The sequence below is a fragment of the Bacillus rossius genome, chromosome 1 (genome assembly GCF_032445375.1).
Source record: "Bacillus rossius redtenbacheri isolate Brsri chromosome 1, Brsri_v3, whole genome shotgun sequence".
NCBI classification, from domain to species: domain Eukaryota; kingdom Metazoa; phylum Arthropoda; class Insecta; order Phasmatodea; family Bacillidae; genus Bacillus; species Bacillus rossius.
In genome coordinates, this window is record NC_086330.1 from 34221479 (window position 1) to 34247785 (window position 26307).

At 44.1% G+C, this 26307-nt stretch overlaps 1 protein-coding gene across 4 annotated transcripts in view; it reads right to left on the bottom strand.

Annotated features, from left to right (window-relative positions):
* The window catches only part of LOC134534191 (condensin-2 complex subunit D3-L-like), a 60841-nt gene that overhangs the window by 28800 nt on the left and 5734 nt on the right, over positions 1-26307 (bottom strand). The window contains exons 4-11 of one of the 4 annotated variants that reach the window (XM_063372353.1): positions 22049-22220; positions 21225-21455; positions 19324-19513; positions 18430-18628; positions 17204-17492; positions 14925-15156; positions 14119-14290; positions 13561-13841 (exon numbers count right to left, since the gene is read on the bottom strand). In XM_063372353.1, the coding sequence (XP_063228423.1) occupies positions 13634-13841; positions 14119-14290; positions 14925-15156; positions 17204-17492; positions 18430-18628; positions 19324-19513; positions 21225-21455; positions 22049-22220 (1693 nt within the window). In that variant the 3' untranslated portion in view covers positions 13561-13633. Of the gene's footprint in view, positions 1-13560; positions 13842-14088; positions 14291-14863; positions 15157-17203; positions 17493-18429; positions 18629-19323; positions 19514-21224; positions 21456-22048; positions 22221-26307 lie in introns of those variants that run through there. The other 3 variants (XM_063372364.1, XM_063372373.1, XM_063372384.1) reach the window with 3 other exon arrangements.

A 26307-nucleotide genomic window follows, 5' to 3' on the forward strand; every position in this document is an offset into this window, starting at 1 on the left:
AGATGGTTGCTTCATGACACAAAAAGAAGTGTGTAATATACAACCTAGGTCGTTGGTAATATACTAATGTACTTAATGTTAGTGTAACAGAAAACATGCAACATGTTTACGTTCGTGATGGTTTGGTTTTGATTATTTTATTTGATGTATTGTGAATTGTGAATTTAGAGGGTACGTTAACCGGTATTTATGATATTAGGAATCGACAATATTCATTTAATTGCTTTCCACAGGACACGCACATGCAATTCATGATCCGTCTTAGGAAGTGAACCTATGTCGCGTAGACTATCATAAATATTGTGATAGTAAGCTATCAGCAGCTTACACTCTTATGTTTCAACGGGAAATTCATAAACGTCTGGTAACTTATCTTCAAAAGACGTGGTCTCAACCAAGAATTCAAGGTGTAATCTACATAGTGACACTTTGCAAGAAAGCCTCCGAGAAGAATATAGAAGCAATTTTATTTAAAAATGTGACAAGTGACGTTTTCTACTTGGACTAAAAATAATTAATGCATCATAAACTATGTTTTTCCGCTTATAAATTTTTACAGTGGTAAAAGTTAGTTATAACTAAAATATTGTAATATTGAGTGAAGAGTTGATTAGTTAAGTTAGCTACATTAAAATTACTAACAATAGTGTGGATGGTTAGGTTATACTAGGTTAGCTGCACAAAAATACTTAAAAAATTTATGAACGTTTTGTTAGGTTATGTAAGTGACATTTTAAATACTTTGCAAGAAAATGAAGAAATGTTAGCTTATTGATATATTAATTTTTTTCACTTGGACCCTTTTCTAGATAATTACCAGGAAATTGTCAAAGACAGCAGAAAACAAATTTCTTCCAAATGCTTTACTGTAATGTTTTATGTGTTACATACGATACCTACTACATTATAATAGTGTTGTTTTAAAAACGTTATTAATTTTAGTTATGTATGTTGATTTCATGTGAACCAACATTGACTTGGTATATGGCATGTGTTCTGGATATCAACAATTGCAAAATGGCTTATTTATTTATTTATTTATTTTATTTGCACTTAGTTAACCTATAAGAAAATATATCTAGGTACATGCATGGACAATAATAAAAAGCAAAAAATACTGTAGGTACATACAAACATTGACATTTGTGTATATATTAAACTTTTAAATGCATTGGTCTATTATATAAATACTTCACAAAGGATAAATGCACAATGTAAAGCTGTTGGACATAACAATTTTTGTTACATAATAGTTAACATTCTACATTTAGAAAATGTAACTTGTGCCATTGGAATCAGAACTACTAATAAATAAAATTGCATGTCCACACATGTAGAAACTCAACTGTTGTTAACTTAAAACATGTGATTAAAGTAACCCAAACAGTGACAACTTAAAACAACATATAATATTTTACACTCGTACTAATTTATCTAAAATATATATATTTAATAAAAAATAAATAAAAAAATCTCATTTGTTTAGCTTTCTGTTACTCCTCAAATATATTTTTAAATCTATGATTTTTAATAGCCAGGGGGCTATTTTATGAATTAGGGATCGTCCATTAATCATGTGAGGCTCGAAAAAAAAAAGGGGGGGGGGGGGGTAAATCACGAAATATCACAAGGGGGGAGGGGGGGTTTAGAGAGATATCACGTGTATTAATTTTTTCGCGCTTTTCTACTAAACTGAAAAGCGACGCGTGACCTTGACTCGCCATAGCCAGGCAACAATATCCCCGCCCGCCGCAACATGAACCACCCGGCTCGGCTTGCCAGTCGCCAGTAAGACTGTGATTTTGGCGCCGAATACATGCGTAAATCACATATAAGCCTTTCCTTTATTATTTTTATGCCAGTGAGAATAAACCTGCAACCTTAATGTGTGTCTGGACATTTTTATCACTGTGCTTAATTTTCCAGAATTAAATTAGATTTGACGTCGTCTGGCCGACGACCACCCCAGAGCCCGACCTGCACCCGCCAGTATACGCTCCCGCTAACGGAACACACCCCTGGCCATGGCCCACCCGAGTCAGGCGACCCGAACAGCAATCAAAGACAAAGCCGCGGAAACCTGAGTAGACAAGAGAAGAACCGTACCCATTCCTCCTAAAACATTAAATTAGGATTTTAGCGACAATAAAATCTCTTCCAGACACACCCGTTTGGAGTCTAGCGTAATGAGGTCACGCCTGGCGCGAGAGAGGCCGAGCCTCCCTCAGACGCCATGCCAGTTCGGCAGTTCAGCGCAGCTCATGGACCGGGGCGGACCTACGTCCCACGGAGAGGCAACATCCTTTGTCTACATTGAAAGTAACGTCCGGTAACTATAGCCACTAATTAACCAAACCCCTTTTATTACTTAACCTCTCCGTGAGTACCCGGTCCCTTTTTTCGGTCCCGGACCTAATCCGGCCGCATCAACTTAAGGACACCCCGCACCACACTTGGTCAACGGGGCTGCTCTTCAGCATACGGCACGGGCCGTCTCCCGCAACGTACAGAACTTTGTTTAAGGTCACGCGCACGGCGCTGACCACAAACCCGCAAGGGAACTTGGACAAACTTAATTGCGGTGCGTGTTTCACCACAGTGGGCACAACACCCGCGCCGAGACATTTGCATACGGGATTGGCCGTCTCCAATCGCCCGCCCCTTAATTCAGTGTATTTTTGTATCCCGTATTTTGTACTGCTAACTTACGTTACCCGAGTAACGAGTGCCACGTAACTTGTGCGCGCCCCCTTAATCCAGTGTATTTTTGTATCCCGTGTTTTGTATTGCTAACGTACGTTACCCGAATAATGAGTGCCACGTAACTTGTGCGCACCACCTTAATTCAGTGTATTTTTGTATCCCGTATTTTTTTTGCTAACTTACGTTACCCGAGTAACGAGTGCCACGTAACCTGTACGCGCCCCCTTAATTCAGTGTATTTTGTGTCCCGCCTTTGTGTTACGAAATTACGTTACCTACGTACCCAGTGAGACGTCTGAGACATAACAGCATCCGAGGCCACGTAACGCGGAACACAAACAATAAGGCGCCACGGAATAACAAGTAAAAACCCCCCGGGGACCTCTGTAGAGTGTTGTATCGTGTACGACTCGCTCCTCTGAATAAAAGGTACGACACCACCACCTCAACTCCACGTCTCTTATTTAAAATCATCTCACGCAACACCGCCGCCGGCCCTAGTGGGCCACGCAGGGGCACATACATCCACGACCCCAAATTCACGACTAGAAACGAGCTAGTCTGGCGCCCACCCGGACAACGCAGATCAAGAACCGCCTTTTCCCACTAGGAGCCACACCGGGACTCGAGCCCGAGACCCCGGACGACGGCATTTGGCGCCCGCTGCGTGGGGCAGAAAATAACGTGAAAAAAAATTTTTTTTTTTCACTTCTGGACATTTTCGAAATAAATTCACCAACAGGCGACAGCGGAGACACGAAACGGCCATTTTGGACACAGGAAGGGTCGAAGGCCAGACAGACCGGCGCGACGAGGCGAGCGGACAAAGGACACTCCAACCACCCCCACCCCCGCACGTCATCACGGCGAGGCGAGCAACGGAGCGACGTCACCACCCCCACTCCGCGCGGACCGTTTTCGCCTCCTCTTTGTGCGGCTGTCCGGGCACCTACCCCCACCTCGTCACCCCGCTTCACGCTCTCCGCTTCGGGCAACCATCCCGATACCCCCACTCCGCGCGGACCGTTTTCGCCTCCTCTTTGTGCGGCTGTCCGGGCACCTGCCCGCCGCCGATCTCAAACCCGCGCGCTACAACACGCGCCCAGACTACGAACAGCCCGTCACAGACGGCGAACTTGAACGTACAACATACAGCTCAACATGCAGGCACCACCTACAGAACTCGTGTGCACGCGTTGCCTATTACCAAGGGAAATAGACCTATTGACGGGATCACTGCCGTGGTACAGGACATGCCAATGCGCGAACACCCGGGACAACGTCACCGAACAGACCTGGGGCAAGCCCTGGAGCGAGATGTTACTCGGCGAGCCGCACACCCAATTACCGTGGTCATGGGCACCGCTTAAGACGGAGGCACAAGCTAACGTCACACTGGGAGGCATACTACCGACTATGGGCCTCACGAGTGCCCGGACCAATCTGGCACCCAAATACATCCCACCACCAAGCGCAATCACCGGACCAAACACGGGGATGCATACACGCAACCCGTGCTACACAGGGAAGTTAGCACTACCCGAGTTCAGCGGAATAGGGCACGAAGTACCCAGAGACTTCCTAACACACTGCGAGGTTAGACTGGCACGGTCCGGAATACCGACCGATGAATGGTCGGGGCGAGCGAGCGAACAGCTGAAGGGGACCGCCCGCCAATGGTGGACCATCTGGGGACGCTTCGGCATGCCCTGGGAGGAGTTTGCCACGTCATTCAACCGCCGATTTGACACGGAACACGCACTGGTCCAATGCACGACACAGTTCTATGGCGAACGCCAACGCGACGGCGAACCCGTCGAGCAGTTTCTGGCCAAGAAAATGCAACTGTTCAATCGAGTAGCACCCGGCGCCGCGCCAGCCACCGCGCTCGCAACCATTACCACCCTCCTACACAATGAACTGCAACCGTTCATGCGGTGTTACCGCGCAGAGGAAGTCGAGGATTACGTCCGACAAGCCATAGACACGGAACGGAACATCCGGGGACTGCGACACTACGACCCCCCGAACACCGACCGGGACCTGGCCAGACGCCCAATGGGTCAGAGAATAGCCAGCGTCCAGAACCGGGAAGCAGGGGGCTACCCACCCGACCGCCCGCGACGAGCCATCGAGGACGCACCACCACCTGGTAGGCCCGATGGGTCATCGACACAGCAGGAACCCCCACTACCGCGATGCCAGTTGGGCTGCCCCGCAGGTACCCGCCACTGGCATGTCGACTGCCCACGCCGGCAAACACCACCCTTCACCAACACGTCGGGAAACGCCCACCCGGGGGCACGGCGGTAAAAACCGCGCCTCCGAATAACCCGAGCCAACCCACACCCGCCGCGGAAGCAGCCACACCGCAGATAAACCAGCTAGTCCGCCCTCGCGACGGCCTACTCCGTATCCCAGTGGAAGTCAACGGGCAACCCACGGCGGCCCTGGTAGACACGGGCGCGAGCCACGTGTTCGTGGCCCCCCACCTGGTACCCCCCGGCGCGCTGCAGCCCCACCAAGCCGAGTTACGGTTAGCAACCAGCACGCAACCGGGAAGGACAGTGGGGCAAGCCGAACTCGAGGTACGCATTCGGGACGACGTCACCACGGTAACCGCCCTAGTGGTAGAGGACTTACACGAAGGGATAGTACTAGGCCAACCATGGTTAGCGAGACAAGATGCGGTGATCGAAATGAAACCCAGACGAGTTTACATTGGCACCCGCGAGCGGCTCACGGTGTACGCCATAGGCACTACCCCCGAGAGTCAGGGGGAGAAAGTAACCTTAGACCAGTTCCGCCACAACGTCCCCCACGAGTACCGAGCAGCAGTGGAACGCGTGTTGGCAGAAAGGCAGGACGTCTTCGCGGTAGCCGACCCACTGAAACGCACCACCATCACCGAACACCACATCCCGACCACCCACGACAACCCAGTACACGAGGCCCCGAGAGGCTACGGGTTCCGGGAGCAGAGGGCCATCCGGGAGCAAGTGGCGGACATGCTTCGCGACGGGGTAGTCGAGCCGTCCAACAGTCATTACAATGCTTGCGTCGTATTAGCCCCAAAGAAAGACGGTTCGCTACGCTTCTGCGTCGATTTTCGGCCGCTAAACGCGATCACGATTAGCTCACCCCCACCTCAAATCAGCGTCGACGCCGCCGTAGCCGGACTCGGCCGCGCGAAAGTCTTCAGTACGCTCGACCTGAAGGCTGGGTACTGGCAAGTGCCCATACGGGCGGAAGACAGGGGGAAAACCGCGTTCACGATACCAGACGGGCGGAAGTTTCAATTTCGCGCCATGCCTTTTGGGCTAAAGTGCGCACCGGCCACGTTCCAGGGAATGATGACCCGAGTGTTGGAGGGGTACCTGGGCCGGTTTGCGATCGCGTACCTCGACGACGTGATCGTCTTCTCCAAGACGTGGGAGGACCACGCCAGACACCTGGCGCTGGTCCTAGAACGCTTGGCCACACACCATCTCACGGCCGCACACCACAAGTGTCATATCGGGACCCAGGAGGTCGAATTCCTGGGCCACCTAGTAAGCGCGGCTGGCAACCGACCCCAACCCGTTCACTTGCGCAAGATCGCTGAAGCGGCACCACCGCGGACGAGGAAGCAACTCCAACGGTTTATCGGCCTGGTGAACTGGCTCAGGGGGTATATCCCCGACTTCTCCCGTACCATCGCACCACTGACCGACCTCCTGTCACCACGGGCACGGTACCATTGGGGCGAACCCGCGCAACGCGCCTTCGAAGAAATAAAAGCCGCCTTCACTCGCTGTCACACCCTCACACGAGTAGACCCCGGACGCCGCCTCTACCTTCAGACCGACGCCAGCGCACTCGGTGTGGGCGCGGTGCTTTTTCACACGGACCCGAACGGGGTCCGCGAGGTCATCGACTACGCTAGCGCGAAGCTCGGACCGGCCGAACGCCGGTATCACAGCAACGAGCAAGAGTGCCTAGCCGTAGTCTGGGCCATGAAAAAGTACCGGCCCCACCTGGAGGGGAAGTGCTTCACACTGAGGACGGACAACAGCTGCCTCACCTGGCTGCGTACGATGCAGGGGCGGAAAGGCAAACTCATACGATGGGCGCTATTCCTCCAGTCGTTCGACTTCGACGTCGAGCACGTTCCCGGCACGGAAAACCAGCTCCCCGACTTACTGTCGCGGGAACCCGACGACCGAACAGAGCTGACGGACGAGGACGACTGGGAGGAGATTCTACCCCCGGACACACCACACGGACACGCATCGCACGACTCGGCATGCGCGCGAATCACGGCCGACGCGGACGGGGACGAAGACCCACCCAACACCGTGGCCGACGTCCAGGACCGGGTACGTCGAGCACAGGAAACGTCAATAGACGCGGCAAGACGCCGCCAGCAAGCGACCGCCGGACACGAGGCGTGGCGCGTGCAAGACGGCCTGATTCAGACTCACACACCCGGACACCAGGAAGACTGGAGGACCTACGTCCCGACGGAAGCCCGAGAAGCGGTCCTTCGGTTCTTCCACGACCACGACCTCGCTGGACACCCGGGGACCGATCAGACACGACGAGAAGTCACCCGGCACTACCACTGGCCCCGCGTCACGTACGACGTACGACGTACGTACGTACGTGCGCGAATGCGAGGTCTGTCAGGCGAGGAAAGCGAGGCGGCGTGACGGCGAGGAGCAACAGCGACCCAGGGAACCCACCACCGCCTTCCAAACGATAGCCTTAGACGTAATGGGCCCCTACCCCCGCACGCCGCGCGGCAAACGCTTCCTCCTCGTCGTGACGGACCTCTTCACGCGGTGGACGGAGGCGTATCCATGCGGGAACGTGCGCACACCTACCATCATCAGCCTGCTGACCAGGGAATTCCTGTCCCGTTGGGGATACCCCCAGTCGGTGTTGACGGACAACGCCAGTCAGTTCCTGGGGCGACATTGGAAGGGCTGGTGCGACGAACACCAGATCGAGCACCACACGACGCCCGCCTACCACCCGAGAGCGAACCCGACAGAGCGCCGGAACCAGGAACTGAAGGCACAGCTCCGGATCCGGCTGGGGGCAGACCACACGCAGTGGGACCTGCACGTGGCTGACGCCCTCTTCTGTGTACGACGCCGCACCAACGCCGCAACCGGCCGCACACCGGCCGAAATGATACAGGGCCACAACCTGCCCTTACCGGGAGAATGGGCCACACACGGCACTCCACACCCCGACGAGACGACGGAGGAACGCGACCAACGACGGGTGACTCTGCACGACGAGGCAAGACGTAGGCAGGAGAGGTACGCCAACCGGATCACCCCAATCACAGATCATCCTCCACCCGCCGTGCAGGTCGGCGATCAGGTGTTCGCGCGACTACACCCACTTTCAGCCGCACCCCGCAACTATTGCGCGGGCCTGGCCCCGCGCTGGGGCGGGCCATACACGGTACGGCGACGACTAGGCAGGACGACGTACTTAGTCCGCACGGAGGGACGGCGCCTGAAAAAGGTGCACAGGGACGACATCCGGCTCACCGCCCTGCCTGGGGAGAGGAACCCAGACGGGGACGCAGGACCCCCCACTCCGGACGACAACGGACGCCGTACGCCGGAGAGCGACGCCGTCCAGGAAGAGGACAACTCGCCAGAAGCGACCCCCGCTAGGAGCCGACCCGAACCGCGCCCATACCGCACCCTAGTGTTCACGAACACCACGTCCAACAGGCCCCGCGACGAACTTGCATACACGCCCGGGACATCACCCGCAGAGGCCGCGTCAGACGACGAGGCGAGGCCACGACCACGGCGGTGGCGGCGCCCGCCCACGTACCTCGACGATTATGCCCTTAGCATGGCCACGGGGGACACCGGGGGCGACCCCGCCCACGACGTGCCAGACGAACCAGAAAAGGTCCACGAGAACGCACCGGAGACGGCAGTGGTACCCTGGGAGGGAAGCGGGGTGTACGAGAGCCCCCCACCGCAATGCTACCCACGGGGCGATGAAGCAGAGGCCGTGGAGATCGCCGAGCTGTCGCACAGCATAGGTCAATCCGATGCGGGCAACGACGACGGGCCAACGCCGATCGTCACGCAACCCGGAGAGACCGACCCGGAGATCGCCGCCTCAGCATCAGCCGCCATACCCGAACGGGAACGGACTCCGTACCAGTCCACGAACTGTCAACCGCCGCCGAAGGAGGACCTCCGCGGACTGGGACATCGACTGGGGACAAGCGAACCCGCCAGCGAGCCCGCAGAACGACCCCGACGGGCCCACAGACCTCCAGTTCGCCTGGCCGACTTCGACCTGGGAACAGGGCGCAGGGCCTGTCAGCCACAAGGCTACCTCGACGAGTCAACCCCCGGATGTTCGGCGTGGGACGACCCGGGACAGGTGCTCGGGCCCTACCAACTGCGGCCACCGCGAGCACCACCCGGGTGGAGCTGTTGCCGGAGCTAGGAGGCGCCACGACGCTGCCCCCGGCACGCCTGCCACGACGGCAACCGGGGCGGCGCGCACGTTGGCCCAGTCGGCCACGTTCACCAGGTCCAGTGCGCTGACCCTATCAGCCGCTGACCCCACCCAGACGCCACGACGCCGCCCCCGGCACGCCTGCCACGACGGCAACCGGGGCGGCGCGCACGTTGGCCCAGTCGGCCTTGATCACCAGGTCCAGTACGCGGAGCCAACCAGCTGCTGAGCCGCGAACCACGCCGGGATGGAGCGGCCGGAGCTAGGGGTGGCCCCATGTTAGCGGGACCATAAGCGGCGCAAGGTCGGGCTTCACAGGGGGGGGGGGCGTTTGACGTCGTCTGGCCGACGACCACCCCAGAGCCCGACCTGCACCCGCCAGTATACGCTCCCGCTAACGGAACACACCCCTGGCCATGGCCCACCCGAGTCAGGCGACCCGAACAGCAATCAAAGACAAAGCCGCGGAAACCTGAGTAGACAAGAGAAGAACCGTACCCATTCCTCCTAAAACATTAAATTAGGATTTTAGCGACAATAAAATCTCTTCCAGACACACCCGTTTGGAGTCTAGCGTAATGAGGTCACGCCTGGCGCGAGAGAGGCCGAGCCTCCCTCAGACGCCATGCCAGTTCGGCAGTTCAGCGCAGCTCATGGACCGGGGCGGACCTACGTCCCACGGAGAGGCAACATCCTTTGTCTACATTGAAAGTAACGTCCGGTAACTATAGCCACTAATTAACCAAACCCCTTTTATTACTTAACCTCTCCGTGAGTACCCGGTCCCTTTTTTCGGTCCCGGACCTAATCCGGCCGCATCAACTTAAGGACACCCCGCACCACACTTGGTCAACGGGGCTGCTCTTCAGCATACGGCACGGGCCGTCTCCCGCAACGTACAGAACTTTGTTTAAGGTCACGCGCACGGCGCTGACCACAAACCCGCAAGGGAACTTGGACAAACTTAATTGCGGTGCGTGTTTCACCACAGTGGGCACAACACCCGCGCCGAGACATTTGCATACGGGATTGGCCGTCTCCAATCGCCCGCCCCTTAATTCAGTGTATTTTTGTATCCCGTATTTTGTACTGCTAACTTACGTTACCCGAGTAACGAGTGCCACGTAACTTGTGCGCGCCCCCTTAATCCAGTGTATTTTTGTATCCCGTGTTTTGTATTGCTAACGTACGTTACCCGAATAATGAGTGCCACGTAACTTGTGCGCACCACCTTAATTCAGTGTATTTTTGTATCCCGTATTTTTTTTGCTAACTTACGTTACCCGAGTAACGAGTGCCACGTAACCTGTACGCGCCCCCTTAATTCAGTGTATTTTGTGTCCCGCCTTTGTGTTACGAAATTACGTTACCTACGTACCCAGTGAGACGTCTGAGACATAACAGCATCCGAGGCCACGTAACGCGGAACACAAACAATAAGGCGCCACGGAATAACAAGTAAAAACCCCCCGGGGACCTCTGTAGAGTGTTGTATCGTGTACGACTCGCTCCTCTGAATAAAAGGTACGACACCACCACCTCAACTCCACGTCTCTTATTTAAAATCATCTCACGCAACACCGCCGCCGGCCCTAGTGGGCCACGCAGGGGCACATACATCCACGACCCCAAATTCACGACTAGAAACGAGCTAGTCTGGCGCCCACCCGGACAACACAGATCAAGAACCGCCTTTTCCCACTAGGAGCCACACCGGGACTCGAGCCCGAGACCCCGGACGACGGCAGATTATACCTATATTTAAAGATAATATTCTGAAATTTTTAAAAACATTTTGTACAAAAAAAATACACGTGATTTATTTGGGGGGGGGGGGGGGGGATAGCCTGAAACCTCACCACAAATCACTAGGGGGGAGGGGGGGTTAAAAATTTGCTAAAAAAACATCACGTGATTAATGGACGACCCCTTACTTGTCCGTAGAAGTGGGATCAAGCCAGTACATATTTTCCATATTGTGTGTGTTACTATATGAACAAATATATCTATGAAAAATGTATAACACACAATGACACTAGACACAAAAATAATTTACATAGACTTAATGTCAATATTAGTATTTTCACAATGGAGCCTAAAACCCAACAATTTTTCATGTATTTCAACATGAATTTATATTTCATAATTATTTTTAATGCTATCATAAAAAGTAATTGCTAAACAAATTCTTCCATTGTATGGTAGCTACTACAATTACTAAACCAGAGCTCACAAATAACTGATTAATACTTTGCATAAAATGGTGTACAAACACGCAGGGGTGCAGTCGGGGGGGGAGGGGGGGGGGGTTAGGAGTTCAAACAAATCAACAATTAATTTCTTATTCATCACTCAAACAAATTTCATATTAAAATTAATAAAATTTTTACCTTTTACAATATTTAAATTTAAGTACCGAAAACTGCTAAAATAGCACTATTTTACACCTTAAAATCCAAATTTTCCCGGGGGAGGACCCCCGACCCCCCGCTTTAATACAGGGGGAGGGGGGGCATGCTTCTTAACACCCCCCATACACAAATTCTGGCTACGCCACTGCAAACACTGTAAGTAATAATACTTATAACTTATAATAATCTGTTGCATACTATATATATATAGAGAGAGAGAGAGAGAGAGAGAGAGAGAGAGAGAGTTTTCTCAAACATTACATTGTGTATTAATTTGTAAATTCTTTTATTAATTTATATAGGTACTCATGCCCACAACAGAGGCCATATGTTATATTAGAAAAACCAAATTCATTATATGATAATAGATTACATGAAACAAACAGTACAGAAAATTAAATTTACACAAACCTATACTTTATATATTTATAAACACGCACATCAAAAATATGAAACAGATTATTATTTAATTTAGTTTTCTATAAGTAATGTTGGTTTCATGTAGGGGCCTAATTGAAATATATATATCATATTATGAACGTATTGTTTGAGAAACAAAATTGTTAAAATACAAATATTTCTCTAAACATTTTACACTAACATTAGTGACCAGATCCACGTGTTTTCGCATTGGGTTGGTTGTGTCTAATGTTCAAAGCCAGAGCTCTTAATCGTTTCTTAGCCACATGTCTTTCTCCAGCCCTTGGCCTGCCAGCTGGGTGACGTGAACTACTCCTGCTTGTTCCTGGTTTTCGTCTAACAACTGAAGTGGGTTGTACTTTAATTCTTTTTCCTGTACTTCTTTTAGACAATGTTTCAAATAATCGATATAACTGCATTGGAGTTGAAATCTTTTTACATGTTTTTAGAAACTTTTCTGCTTTATGCAGTAAGGTGGTGTCCGAAGCATGTTCACTGATTAAACCTTTCATTTTACCCATTTGCTCATCCCACATAGCCATCACATCATTTGTTTTATATGAACAGGTTGGCTCTGAAATAAATCCTTCAACATTATTATTTTTTTTTTTACAGGAATACATATTTCTTTCTCTGCACTTTCTCCATCATGTACGTTTTGGTCACATCCCATCATTCCCACTAGGAACTGGGGAGGTAAACTGACATGCCCAACACCAATAAACAAAAGGGTTTTCTTATCGTTTTCAGTAAGCAAAGGAGCATTTGGAAATTGGATGCCATATTTCAGCTGTACTGCAGCCTGATGCTTACAAAATGCTCCCTGTGACCCTGAAATACAGGTGCAGACATCGTGATCTACATGGTAATAAACTGACTTGTCAGTTTCTGATTGGACAGTATAGTCCGTATCAGTTTTCTGGATGTCACATATCTGTGGTACCTTTTGTCCCTTGTCTGCACACTTCTGGAACAAAAGATGAGGCTTACGTTTACGGCCAAGGGCTACTTCTGCCAGACGTTTAGCAAAATATTGCTCCATTCCTCTGAAAACAAAGTCCATTAAGTCTACTGGATTGTATGCTCTAAATTGTGTCAGAATAATATCTTTCAGGATTCTAAATGTTGCTTCTGCATAGTTGTTTATATTATTGCCTCTGTTTCTTACATTGAGTCTGTATGCCTGACACCACTCATCTTTTCTTGTGATGAGAACTTCCACGTGAAGAAGGAAGTTTTGATATTTAATAGAAGTAGGATGACTTTGTAAAACATCCAGTGCCCTCTCAAAACCATCCCTACTGGTTGAATACAAAAAGTTTCTAAAAAGATTCATCAATGTCTTTCTGTCCCCTTGAAAAATTGCATTTTTGCTGGTCCAGAGCCATCTCCAGAGTGCTTGCAATACATGGAATTGACACAGTAATTGCCTTAAACTTGGAAAAACCTTTTCAAGGGCATTTTTCAGGGCTGTACTGTCATCTGTCATAAAGTTTTCTATTTGAATGGGCTTGACAGTATTCCAATTTGTGTTTAGATTTTGAAATACTTTCATGTAACATTCTTCACTCTGACCACTATGTATTGCTATACCAACTGGCACAGCTCCAGCTTTAGTTGCAACCAACCAGTGCTACTGTCAAATAAGTGTTGGTTTGATCACAGGAAGCTGTAGAATCTAAATATAGCGACTGACTATCATTCAGCTGCTCTAGAGTACTTTTCATCATGGGTGTCACAATTGAAATGCACAGGGGTTGATGCTGTATGATCAAAGTACAGCCTTCCTCAGTGAACTGTTGTTCCTTAGCTGCAAGTGCCCTGAAACAAAAAATAATAATTTGTATACTTTACTAAGGTAATAAGTAAAATTTAATAAATAAATTTTTTTTCTCTAATTTAATCTCATACCTTTTTTTTTTTAGAGATATGCATAAATTTAAAAAAAAATTCATTTGCAGCCACTATGAATGCTCTTTCAAAAAGTACACCGGGATTAATTAAAAAAGAACATTTTCATTTAATTTTTTTGTTGAGCATACATAACTTAATGCAATTAGAACCTTAAACCACTTAATAACCATTCTTTTTAAATAACCTTGAAAATGTGTCACCATCTTGAAGATTTCCATAATTTTCTTTTTGCCATTTATCATGTTCTCTATACACCCAGTCCTGTGGGGGATTCCTTTGGCTGTTCATTAGTTGTTCAACTCCCTCTGCCATCAAAATATTTTCATGATGCATTATGGCAGTATTTGGTGACATGCCTGTGAAACAAATAATTTTTATTTTTGGCTGTTTAGGAATTATTTCTGTTTTTGTTCACATGATGAATATCTATCAGTATATGGTACACACTGAATATATTAGTTATAAAATGCTGTTTGGTGTTTATGACACTTTCTTCATTGGAACTATTTTTTTGTTAATTTTGTATTAATTGTACATATTGTATACATTTTGTATATATTGTTAAGGTCTGGAACTGAATTTTGTTGGCATAAGGAATAAATAAAGTAATTATTAATGTATATATGAGTGTATGTGTTACAAAACCTGTATCCTAGAACATCATAGTTTTATTTTGGATTAGCTTGTTGCAAATTATAAATAGTAAATAAAAATAATCGAGAGTGCATGCTTGATCTGGCAGAACATTTATGGTTGGAGGAAAATTTGTATGTACCTAGTACCTACTTTAATTTACAGTGAATAAGTAATAATAAAACTTATTACTTTGACTTAACTAAAATATTTGTTTAGGTGATTGTAAACAGCTTGGCACTAAACATTTTTTTTTTTAAATGTTTTTTTATTCTTTCTTAAAAAAGTCTACAAATATTATAATATAGTAACTGTCATTTACATAAATATAACATTGAATGATTTTTTATCACTTACCATCTCTGAAATAGCCCAGAAATGTGTCTCTTGTATCCGTAGATCTCTTTAGCCATTTCCATGCTTCTGCTACGTTCACCAAGTGACTGTGCCGGAAGTCAATATTTATGACAGCCAGAAGTCCTTCTTTGATATATGGATCCCTGTACCTGGTGTTCCTGCTGTCCTTCTTAATTCTGACAGTCAGAGATGCTTTACAATTCTTGTTTTTTTGAGTTGGTACATCTTGACCCTGGATATGTTTCGGTTTCAATTATCAAAATATTAATACCACAAAAGGAAATAATAATTGAGCCTTAATGTATGAACTTAAATTTTTCGACTAAGTTTTACACTGCACTCTTCCATCACCAAAGTGAACACTTACTGACATAAAAGCATATAAAAAAGTATAAAAAAGGTGTTTTTCTGTAAAGTCTCCCTAATTGTGCAAGGTAATCAAATAATTTCTCTCTTAGTTTAGTAATTACCTGTGACACAGATTCATACTGTCTAACACTACCCAATTCATACTACCTAATATTACTTTGATTCATTATCATAAAGTCATATTTAGACAACAATAATAATTATTTAATTATTAAAACTTTGATTCTTGTGAAATAATTTTTTTATTGTGATTCATTAAATAAAAAGTTTCAACCAGCTGCACTTTTTAACAGCTGCTCAGAAGTAGCACCTTTACCCACTAAAATGTGGTTTAAGTTGAAATCCCTTGCTCTACATGTTTTGTGAACACCAACCATCCTATACTATACACTTTTTTTTTTACCTGCATAGTAAAATATTTTTCCCAACAGAGAACAAAATATTTACTTTCCACACAAATGCACCTAAGTACAAAATTTGTGCTTTTACATTTAATTTAGTTCCTTAGAAGTAATAAACAATATATTAGACAATCATGGCCTAAAAATTTAAACCAATTTGTTTAAGAATGGTTGATTAGTGTATCACTTGCTTTATTCAGTTATTTAAAATTGGTATTTCTGCCATTCAATTAATTTTCTAAAATATATCTACACTTTCTTAATTTTTAACTATGCTCGTAAAATACTTTGTACAGCTGATAGAAAAATCAGCTTCTTCTATTACACTGATTTGGTTCCTCGTAAAGCTTCTCAGCAGAGAATGTCTTAAATATTTATGTATCACTTAACTGAAGCATATTATTAGCACATTTCTGAAATCAAAGTATTTTTCTTTCAACAGTTAAATACTTGTACACCTTCCATATGACACTTATTGTGTAAAACTCTTTACTTGTTTGGACTAAAATTTATATTTAACAATTTTTTTTATTTTTAACTTATTGTTAGAAAAAATTTATACCCAAGTTTGTGTTAACCAAGAAACCTAAATCATATTATTTAAAAGGTTAATAAACAAATGACAACAATCCATAATTATACAAAGATCTGTGGCTACAGTCACATATTTCTGCTATTATTCAAATATCTTGGCCAACATTACATACCTTTAAATTTTTTCTGTAGGAGTAGTGACATACATAATCACGTGAAAATGAAAACATACTGTTTTCATTAGACCTTCTAGTTGATCTCACTATCCATTTTATGTTAGTTTTAAACTGGAATTGTTCAAGCTATTTGGAGAAATCACTATCAGAACTCAAGTTCGCTCTTAATTCACACGAAAATATTTCCGAAGATTCGCAGGTAGAATCTAAAACTTCATAATTAAAATTGTCAGGAAGGCATTTTTCAAAAGCAGCTAGAATGTCACAACTTCATAGAACGTCACAACTTCATTACAAAAAATTGTGATAGGCATCAAAATGATTTTTTAAGCTCTTGCGTTAAGCGGACTACAGAAATATGTGTTATCTATTGCGCGGGAATATTTGTGTTGAAAACAAGTCAAGAGGGATTGAATTTGTTGAGAGGGGGAGGAGTGGATGTATTCGCGTGTGGCTTACGTGGAGCAACATGCACCAATTAAGGTACAGAATTGCTTGAGAGGTCAAGATTTAAATTGAGCACTGACGTCAAATCGGTGGGCGTGGGCCGACACACGCACGCACACACACACACACTTCGGTGGGCGGTCGAAGAGGGTGGTGGTGGAAGGAGGGGGGGGCTCGCAGCATGTAAGGGGAGAGATGGTGGCACATCGGGCTCAGAAGTGCGAAGCTCGGGACGATGTCATGTTTTTAATAAATTGTTGTTAATGGTTAAAAATTACCATTTCTAATAAAAATTTTAAATGAACAACTGTATAGATAACAACCATAATTACTGCTGAAAAAAAAAGTTTACCTTATAATCATTGTAGAAGAACAAGCTTTCTGGAAAATTAGAGGACATGACAGTTTTATTCTTCAGGATCAAGCACTTTGTGATGTAGCTCTTGATGTACATTTTAACTTCCTCATCGCAATCACACAGCATGGTTAGCAGGTACAGGAAGAGCGCTCCCTTCGGCTTCAGGTACTCGGTGTTCAGCAACTCGATGAAAGAAATGAGCATCGTCCGCCGTATCCGGCGGTCACCGTCTTTCAGGCAAAGGTACAGGCTGGGCAATAACGGCTCCACTACAGATGTGTACCTGGAAGATTTAACATGCCCGCCTGCCGTTAACTTAATGAAAATATGGCTGAAGCACAAAGATGATGCCCAGCATTAGTGGTGATTCAGGAATTTATTTAAGAAAGGGATTTGAAAAAATAAAAAATAAAAAAAATTTGTATTCCAAAAAACATACACCAACAACAAAAGGGTTTGGAAAGTTACATTATTATTCTCAAAATGATTAACAGCATCTATGGTTTGTGATTTTAGGTGTTGTAACATCTCACCTTGCATCATACAAAATAAAATACTGCCTTCACTGAGACCTCACACTTTTTTTCCTTCAAAACTTAAGGAGGAATATATGTCCAGCATACATGCTGACAAAGTCAAGCTGACTTTGTAGATGAGTTTAATTTAAAAAACTAAAAAATTAAAAGGGTGTGGAACTATTTAAAAATAAACATTAAAAAAATTACAATTGCACTATAATTTAAATTTTGCACTAAGACCATTTCTAAAACTTATTTTCAAGTGTAAGTACAACCATTGGCAACTAAGCTAAGCTGTATGTGCCTTGTGTAAACTCTAAGGAATCACCTAAAAAAATATTTTGGGTGAGTTTACAAGCAACCTTTATACATGCACTACAAACGAATTGTAATGAAATAAATTTAAAAACCTACACACATCTGAAATAAGTACGTAATATAGATAATAATTAATACAAAGGTGATGGTATGAAAATAATTAAATATAAATAATGTGTCTAGGAGAGGCTTAAGCAGCAAAATGTTATTCTTATAATTTTTTTTAACTAATGAGTGTTTCACTGAGAACCAGTGAATTAGGGTTAATACCAATTTTATTTTTTTTTATTTTTTGTATAAATCAAGACAATAAGTAAACACAAGACATTTACAAAGACAGAAAGAACTTGACAATACCAGAGGCAATGAAATAACAATACATACCTTCCACAGAGATCTGTCAGTATGAGAATTGTGTTATGCTTGACGTCAGCATTCTTACTCGATGACAGCAAGTCTGCAAGCAATCTCGCTATCTGTTTCACACTGGTGTCATTAACAAGGCCGTACTTGGCCAAAGCAATCATTCCACTTATCTGTACTTTTGCAAGCTGACGCTGTGCTTGCAGTAATTCAACTGCACCTAAAAAAAAATCAAGTACAAAGAAATACAATATGTACCTACATCAAAGACAGGCAGGGTGAAGCTAAATCAGTTAGAAAACTAACTTGCTGTGAAACAAATTGAATTCATAATCATATCATATGACATTCTTGTAACATAATTCTATGTCAAAATACATGCTACCCATGAACTGCCAAGTTATTCAATTTAATATTTCTTCCTACGAGAAAGTATCTGTAATGTTAGGATGCGAAAATTATATTCCTTAACATACGATGTGAACTTAGTTCAGTTTTAATTCTAAGTGAACACAAAATCTTAGCTACTAAAGAATAAAAATAGGGAATAAAAAAACATTGTTTTAAACCAGGTAGAAATGACTCCAGCTAGAAGTCAAGACTAGTTTGTGAGATAATCTCACATTAAGCCATCAGGCATAAGGCAGAAACATTCCTATCCTCCAGAATTAAAATTATGAAGAAAATTAAATCAGGATAAGCAACAATTGGACATAAATAACAAGCAAATATCTCTTGTGATTGGATTGCAACACTAACAGCAATCTTGCAACATGACTGCATTCAACAGCAAACCACAATAAACAGTTAACCTCAATGGAATGGATTTTAACTTCAAATATTTCACTTGAAAAACAAAAAAGGGGCTGAGAATTAAAATTAATAACGAAATACTATTATTACAATGTTACTTACCTGGTAGTTTACATGTGTGTGGAAATGTTAGTTGCAAAAGCATTCTGTAGGTCTCCTTCTTCACAGCATCTGGACACACAAGAATGGCGGACCCCAATGTAATCATATGCCTCAAGCAGGTTTCCAAACTATTGGCGTTCTTCCAAAACACAAAATCCACCATGATTGTCTTCAAGTATTTATCACACATCTGCAATAGTAGCCAACAACCTGTTTATCTTCCTCAAATAATTACCAACATTAGTTAATGCTTTAAGGATGACAAGATTATTTTCACTATTGTACAACTCTGTTACACGGAACTGGTAGCATAAAAAGGCTTCCTTCAGCAATGTCATCCGGGAGTGGAGGTCTGTGCAAACCTCTCCCAGCAAGAATCATGGAAAACTATGGACCGTCATCTAGTCCCGGGTCAGTGGGTGCTAGGCCAGTAGAGTGTAGCTGGCCAGGGGGTGGAGACGATACGTCACGACACGTCAATCCAAGGAGCATGGGGCACCGACGGTACCGAGCCGAGCCAGGCTTAGGGGCTTGGGTTACATTGAAGAGCTATCACTCGCTACCCCTGACTGTGGCTGTGGCTCGTAGCACCCCAGATGGTGTGCGAGCGGGTGACCATCAGGAGACGTCCACTCTGCACCAACTCGTGCGCTGGGGAGGACGCGGCAACACGGGAGGGTAGCGAGCACGCCGCACCAGTTCCACAAGACACCAGAGCGAGTGCATACTCTCCAGTTCCATCAGCGAGGAGCCAAGCAGTGAGCCACACCGAGTAGGTCAACTAGCATGATCAATAAGGCATGAAGACAACAGCTTTTCTGCCCGCGCAGTCAGTGGGGCATGAAGATTCGTTAAGCGTGCACATCAGGAATATTGATATCTGGCAGAGACGCACCTGGCTCTCTGCACCTACTTGATAACCCAAAGAGTAACTTTAACATTATTAGTGTGTTTACATTTTGTGAGAAAAGGAGCAAATAAACTAATAATGAAATACGTAGTTCTACTAACTTTGAGATTCAGTGAATCTCACATTGCATTTGTTTAGCATTCATTGATGACACAGCTTAACATGGCCTTTATAATTTTTAGTAAAGACTTCTCGAAATTTTTATTAATTTATATGTGATGTATTTGTAACTTTGATATGTTCATTTAGGACCGCGAAGACTACTGAATTTTTTGGAAGTGCTGCGTGAGCCTTGCATCAAGAGAAATCTATAAATCACGTGTAAATAATGATATCCAAAAGTTTTTTTGAAACTATGCCATTGTCCCATGTACCATCTGTAGTTTTTCCCATCGTTGGTAGTAATAATATAACAAGTTTAGAGCTCTTTTATAATTAATCTGTACATAACTCAGCATTTCCTGCAGCTAATCTTGAAGATACCATCAGCTGGATGGGAAACTGCATACAGCCAGTGTCCAGTCTGTTGGGGTCAGGGTTCAAGGTGGTTGCTAATGTTTGATTTTAGTTTCAGTTTTTACTTTGCATACAGACGGTTTTGATGTCAAATATCATTTAAGTAGAATTTATAAATGTTACTTATTAATATGTATGATTTTTGTAAGCCCAGTGAATGTTCAAACTGTTGGCCAGGCACAAAATTAAAATGTGTAATTTTTTTTATATGACCCAAAAATTATTTTTTAAAAATGTAACTCTTTCACTTGCACTATTTTAATACAAAGGAAAAAAAACTCTTTTCAAAACCACTTTTTGAAAAATAAAATAGGGGCTTAAAGACACTTCAAAAAATATTATGCCTAATTAGATTCAGGGAAAAGAGAAACAATATTTTTAGAAACTATACAAGATGACTTGAGTAAAAATTAAATTGCATATAATTTTAATGAAACAATAAAAACTCAAACAGATTTAATTGTTTTTCACTTACATCGATCAGTCTGACGGCAAAAGCCCGAGATCTCTCTCTTCCGTCCTCACTGCTGTTCTCCATCATGGTTTGCGTTGTTTCCATCATGGGCGATATGAGCCCGTTTGGTATGGAGAACACCTCGAGCCTGGCCACCATGTCATCCAACAACGCCGTCCACAGCTCTTCCGGCAGAACCTTCCACCATGCATGCATTATCTCGAGGATCGTCACGAACACTAGCTCCGAGTCCTTCAAACACCAAACATTACTATTTTACACTCTAACGGAAGAAAAAAAAATTGCATTACTAAATGCAATTCCCTTAATCTATTTTAACTGTCTTTGGGAGCAAAGGGAGAAATTGTCTTTGAATCTTGCCAACCATATGATAAAGGTGTAAATTTTAATACTAGTGCACAGTGATAACTAGTTCAGCAGGTATAGAAACAATTCCTTAAAGAAAACATGTAAAAGAATGTAAATACATACACACTGTATCAATGGAAGATCCAACATAAGCCACCTCAAACATGAATGCTATAATACAATCAACCTTCAAGTAAACTTAATTACTTATTTTAGACCATTTATTCATTACCTGCTAAAAATTACTTTCATAGACACCAGCCAACAAAACATCTGCAGTAATTTCAAGGAAGAGCAACACATATTAATTGTTTCTCTGGCTATACAACTTCTTTAGACTTAATATCATTAAGAAAATGCAAATTTAGGCTGAGAATAGGAAAAGTGAAATCAAACGCTGGAAACGGCTAACACGTAAAACAGTTAACTATATAAGCAGTAAGTACTCAACATGCATTACACAAATAAAAACTCACCGGTCGATGCAGATCATCAATTTCAGTCATGTAGCATTCATAAAGGAAAGTTGGATTCGGAATTTTAAGAGAGCTTGATGAGAATTCCGAACTCAAGCAGCGAATCATTGTCCATGCTGCGGCCCTGTGTTCGGTATGTAAATGTGTTTGAAGCACATGCAACAGGTTGTATCTAAAAAGTGAGAAAAATACGGCATCACACATTTGCAATCAAAAGAACAGCAAAATAATCACAAAACATACATCTGTACACAACCCATAAGTTCTTAAAAGCTTAATTGGGTAACTCATTACTTTTTAAGTTGACCATTGTCTTATCAAGGAGGTAGGTCATTTGAAACAGTCACACACAATCAGACAAATAAGAAATTTTAATGCTCGGTCTTGGACGGTCTAGTGGACAGATACGTATTGTTACGAATGTACTGGTGGCGCAGCCAATAGGCCTTTTAGCGGTCATCTGGCCTGTTGGCTTCCGGAGACACGGAGATGCATGGCACATTCCTTCTCGCTACCCTCCTTCCCCCGCTACCTCTCCTTCCTCGGCCCTTTGTCAAAGAGGTGCAGACCATTCCAGAAGAGGGGCTGAGGGGTATAAAAGCAGCGACGCCAGTCTCCGTGAAGTGAAGTGGGAGTGATCCCTTGGCGAGTGATAACCAAACACGACAAGTGACGCGCTTCATGTGCATAGACTGGTGTATCGGGGACTGCGTCACGGCACGGACGAGTGAGTAGTGCGAGGCAGTGTGTTGGGATAGAGGTGCGAGGTAATAACGAGTGGTTGAAAGAGCCAGTGTCGAGCCGAGCTCAAGTGGTGAGAGAGAACTGTGAAATGAACAAAGTAGTGATTAATATATGGACGGACATTTTAAGTTATTGTAATTTAATTAATAATGTGAATATTATTAATAAATACAACTAATTGATTAATTGGGCTCTTCTTTCTGAACCCGTAAATGTACATTATATGACAAATCTGTAGAAATGTAGTTATAATTATAATGTGAATATGAGAACATTATCTATCGTGATGACAGTGATTAATATTATTATGATTTTATAATGTGGGGAGAACTGGGTTCGTAAGGGATAGCCTAATTAGGTTTTATTACAGTTTTATTGTTTACTAATATTTACATTAATAATAAATAATTGTAACTTAAAATGTCCAATCTCAAATCACTGGCACTTAAAAATATTTGTCCTCAAGTCACCCAATGTCTGTCAAGTTCTGCAGTTTGCACTCCTTACTGGAGCTAGGCTCAAAAGCACCTGTCCACACACAGTCTCACGTCACTCAGTCACTGCACTCTCCCGATTCAGTCAAACTCCGTATCGCGCCCTCTCGGGGGAAGGATGGGGGTCTCTCACCCTCTTCGCAAATATTGCACTTCCCTTTGCTCGGGATCTGCTCGGAAATGTTGCGGGATTCACATGACAAAATCGCTGAACTCTTGCCACACTCTGTCGCCAAACTCACGCGGCACCCATCGCGGAACTCTATCGCCAAAACTCGACACCGAACTCTCGCCGCATTTGGTGCACTCACCGCAGTGATACTCAGTCGCCAAACTCGTCGCGGAACTCACATGGCACCCATCACGGAACTCTCGCCACCAATCACGCAGAGGCCAGTGTCGCCGCTTAAATAGTCTGTGGCACCCTTCTGAAACCGATGAGTGTGACTGGGACGAGTCGCGTCATCCCGCGCCGACCCGACGCCTGAAGCGTCGAGAATAACGTTGCTCGTTCACGCAGCGGCTCACGGAATTCCCAAGGCCGCTTAGCGATTGATAACATCGCCGAGGCAGGGCGCCACGCAGGGAGCGGAGGGAGGGGGTAGCGATGACCCCTGTAATCCGGCCAGGCACGCGTGGTATGCCTTACATCAGTGGGCCGCACGTGACACGGCGCGTGACGTCTGTGCCTGGCAGGCCCGCCAGCCAACTTCGAATCTGGCGCGCATCACCGTCCTTGCGTTTATAACAATACGTAGGCGCCTTGAAACAAATATAATTAGATTTAATGTTTAGTAGAAAAACAATAATGGCAGGTGGCTATTATTATTATTATTATCGATTGATAACACCCCGAACAATATTACTTATATTGTTAGTAAAATTATTATTTTAGCTACTGAATAAAACAAAACCTGTTAAAATTGTACAGGAATCAATATTTAATTGAATTTAAAAGTTTGATCTAAAATGTTTACAATCACCAAAAAATATGTAATAGTGAGGAGTTCAGAACTATGGATTTATGTGCCAGTGGTGATTCTTATGCAACCTAACCATGTACCTTAGTGCAAGAGTACCTGACACCAGCCCTACAGGTTTCTGTAAAAAAAAAAAAATATATAAATGGTAAGATCTTTGCAGACAGGTCATTAACATACACATTACTACACATCATCATCGTTCTGGCGGCTCACAAGTACTCATAAAGGATCACTGGATGCTTCATCTCAGCATAAAAGCATGTGAAGCAACTGAAATGAACTATTCTACCAACGTTGTTTTGAAACAAGGGTCAGATGACTGCATTTCCTTCGGCAGCTAAAAAGTTTACTAATGATCAATCTCACCGATGAAAAATCCAAATTTGATGACTGACTAGGGCAGGAACAGCATTACCTATGACTTTGCATTGACACATAGTTGGCGTACGAACAGCGTGGAAGTTCAGCAGATATTGTCAAACTCCTTAACTTTACGACAATACTAATTACTAAATCAAATTTTTTCCTGGAACTAAATCAACACCACTAACTACACGTCGCAGAAGCTGGTAAATCTTCTTGGTCTCTGAGCGGGATCTCGAAGGGCCCAAGACTGCCCCTCACACCAAAGCTGTCTTGCCTCATCGACAGCTAGAGCTACAATCTGTTTATTGTACGAATATTCCAGATTTCATCCTGCTATTTTAACAAGGAGAACTGATGCAAAAAATAATAATTTTCAATCACTATTTCTACTTGGAATCAAATGCAAAGCAGTAAAATCAAAATGTATTTCCCGTGGTCACATACTAAAAAGGAATTAAAACTGATGAAATATAATACCCTGAATATAATTCCTCTGAGAACAACAATGACACTATAAGAAAACTATCTACAGTATTGGCTGGGTTACTAGCTCAATTCATTTAAATATAACAGAATACTAAAAATTAGCACAATAATAAATATACAAAATAAATTAATTAAACAAGCAAAATCAATCAAGCATTTCCAGGGCTTACACTGGAAAAATTATATTTTCATTTTAGGGTATTACTGTATTTCTGTATATATATATTTCTGCAAATTTTAACACGATACCTGTCTTGCACTTTTTGTTGTCAAAAATATGTTCAACAGCCATTCACTATAATTCCTATCATGGGTGCAAAAAGTCATGCAAGTGTTAGTAATTTTTATCACTTGTGCACATTTTTACACCCATTATATTACCCTTAAGAAATACTATAGGCACTACCCGATCTGAGACAGCGACCACAATTCTCACACCACGCCGGCAGCAGCATCTAAACCGTGCAGCACTATCATGAATCAATATTCACCCAAATTCTAAAAACCGCTAGCATTTTCAGACCTGCTCTCACATCAAATGGGTGTGGATAAAAGTAAATAGCTTTTAAACACATATATATATATATATATATATATATATATAGAGAGAGAGAGAGAGAAAGAGAGAGAGAGAGAGAGAGAGAGAGAGAGAGAGAGAGAGAGAGAGAGAGAGAGAAGGGATAGGAATAAACAGTAAAATTCTTAAATAAGTTTTCTTCAACTAACATATTGTGCGCATGATTTATTCAAATAAAAATATTAACATTAATTTGTTGCTCCACTATTACGTTTCCTAAGACTGGGCTTTGAATTTTACGTAATTATTTCAAATTCTTTTAGGGGTATGAGCTTTTATTCATGCTCAATATCTGTTGAAAATATTTGCGACAGAACAACAAATTCAAGAGAAGTATTTGGTTGGATTTACAGGGAAAGCCCTTAAATAATAGCAATGACAAGAAAATGAAAATGAAAAAAAAATTAACATGTGAGAGACTGAGTCTTAAGAAGGCAATAGTCAGTAGCCTGCATTTGAAGCAATCTCGGGGAAAACACATAAAACTGAAATAAGTACGGCCAGACAAGGATTTGAACCCAGGTTCTCCGCAATGTGAGTTCAGTCCTTGTGCTTGCTCACAAACACATGCCAAGGAACTCGCATTGCTACAAGCAAGTAAGTGTATCA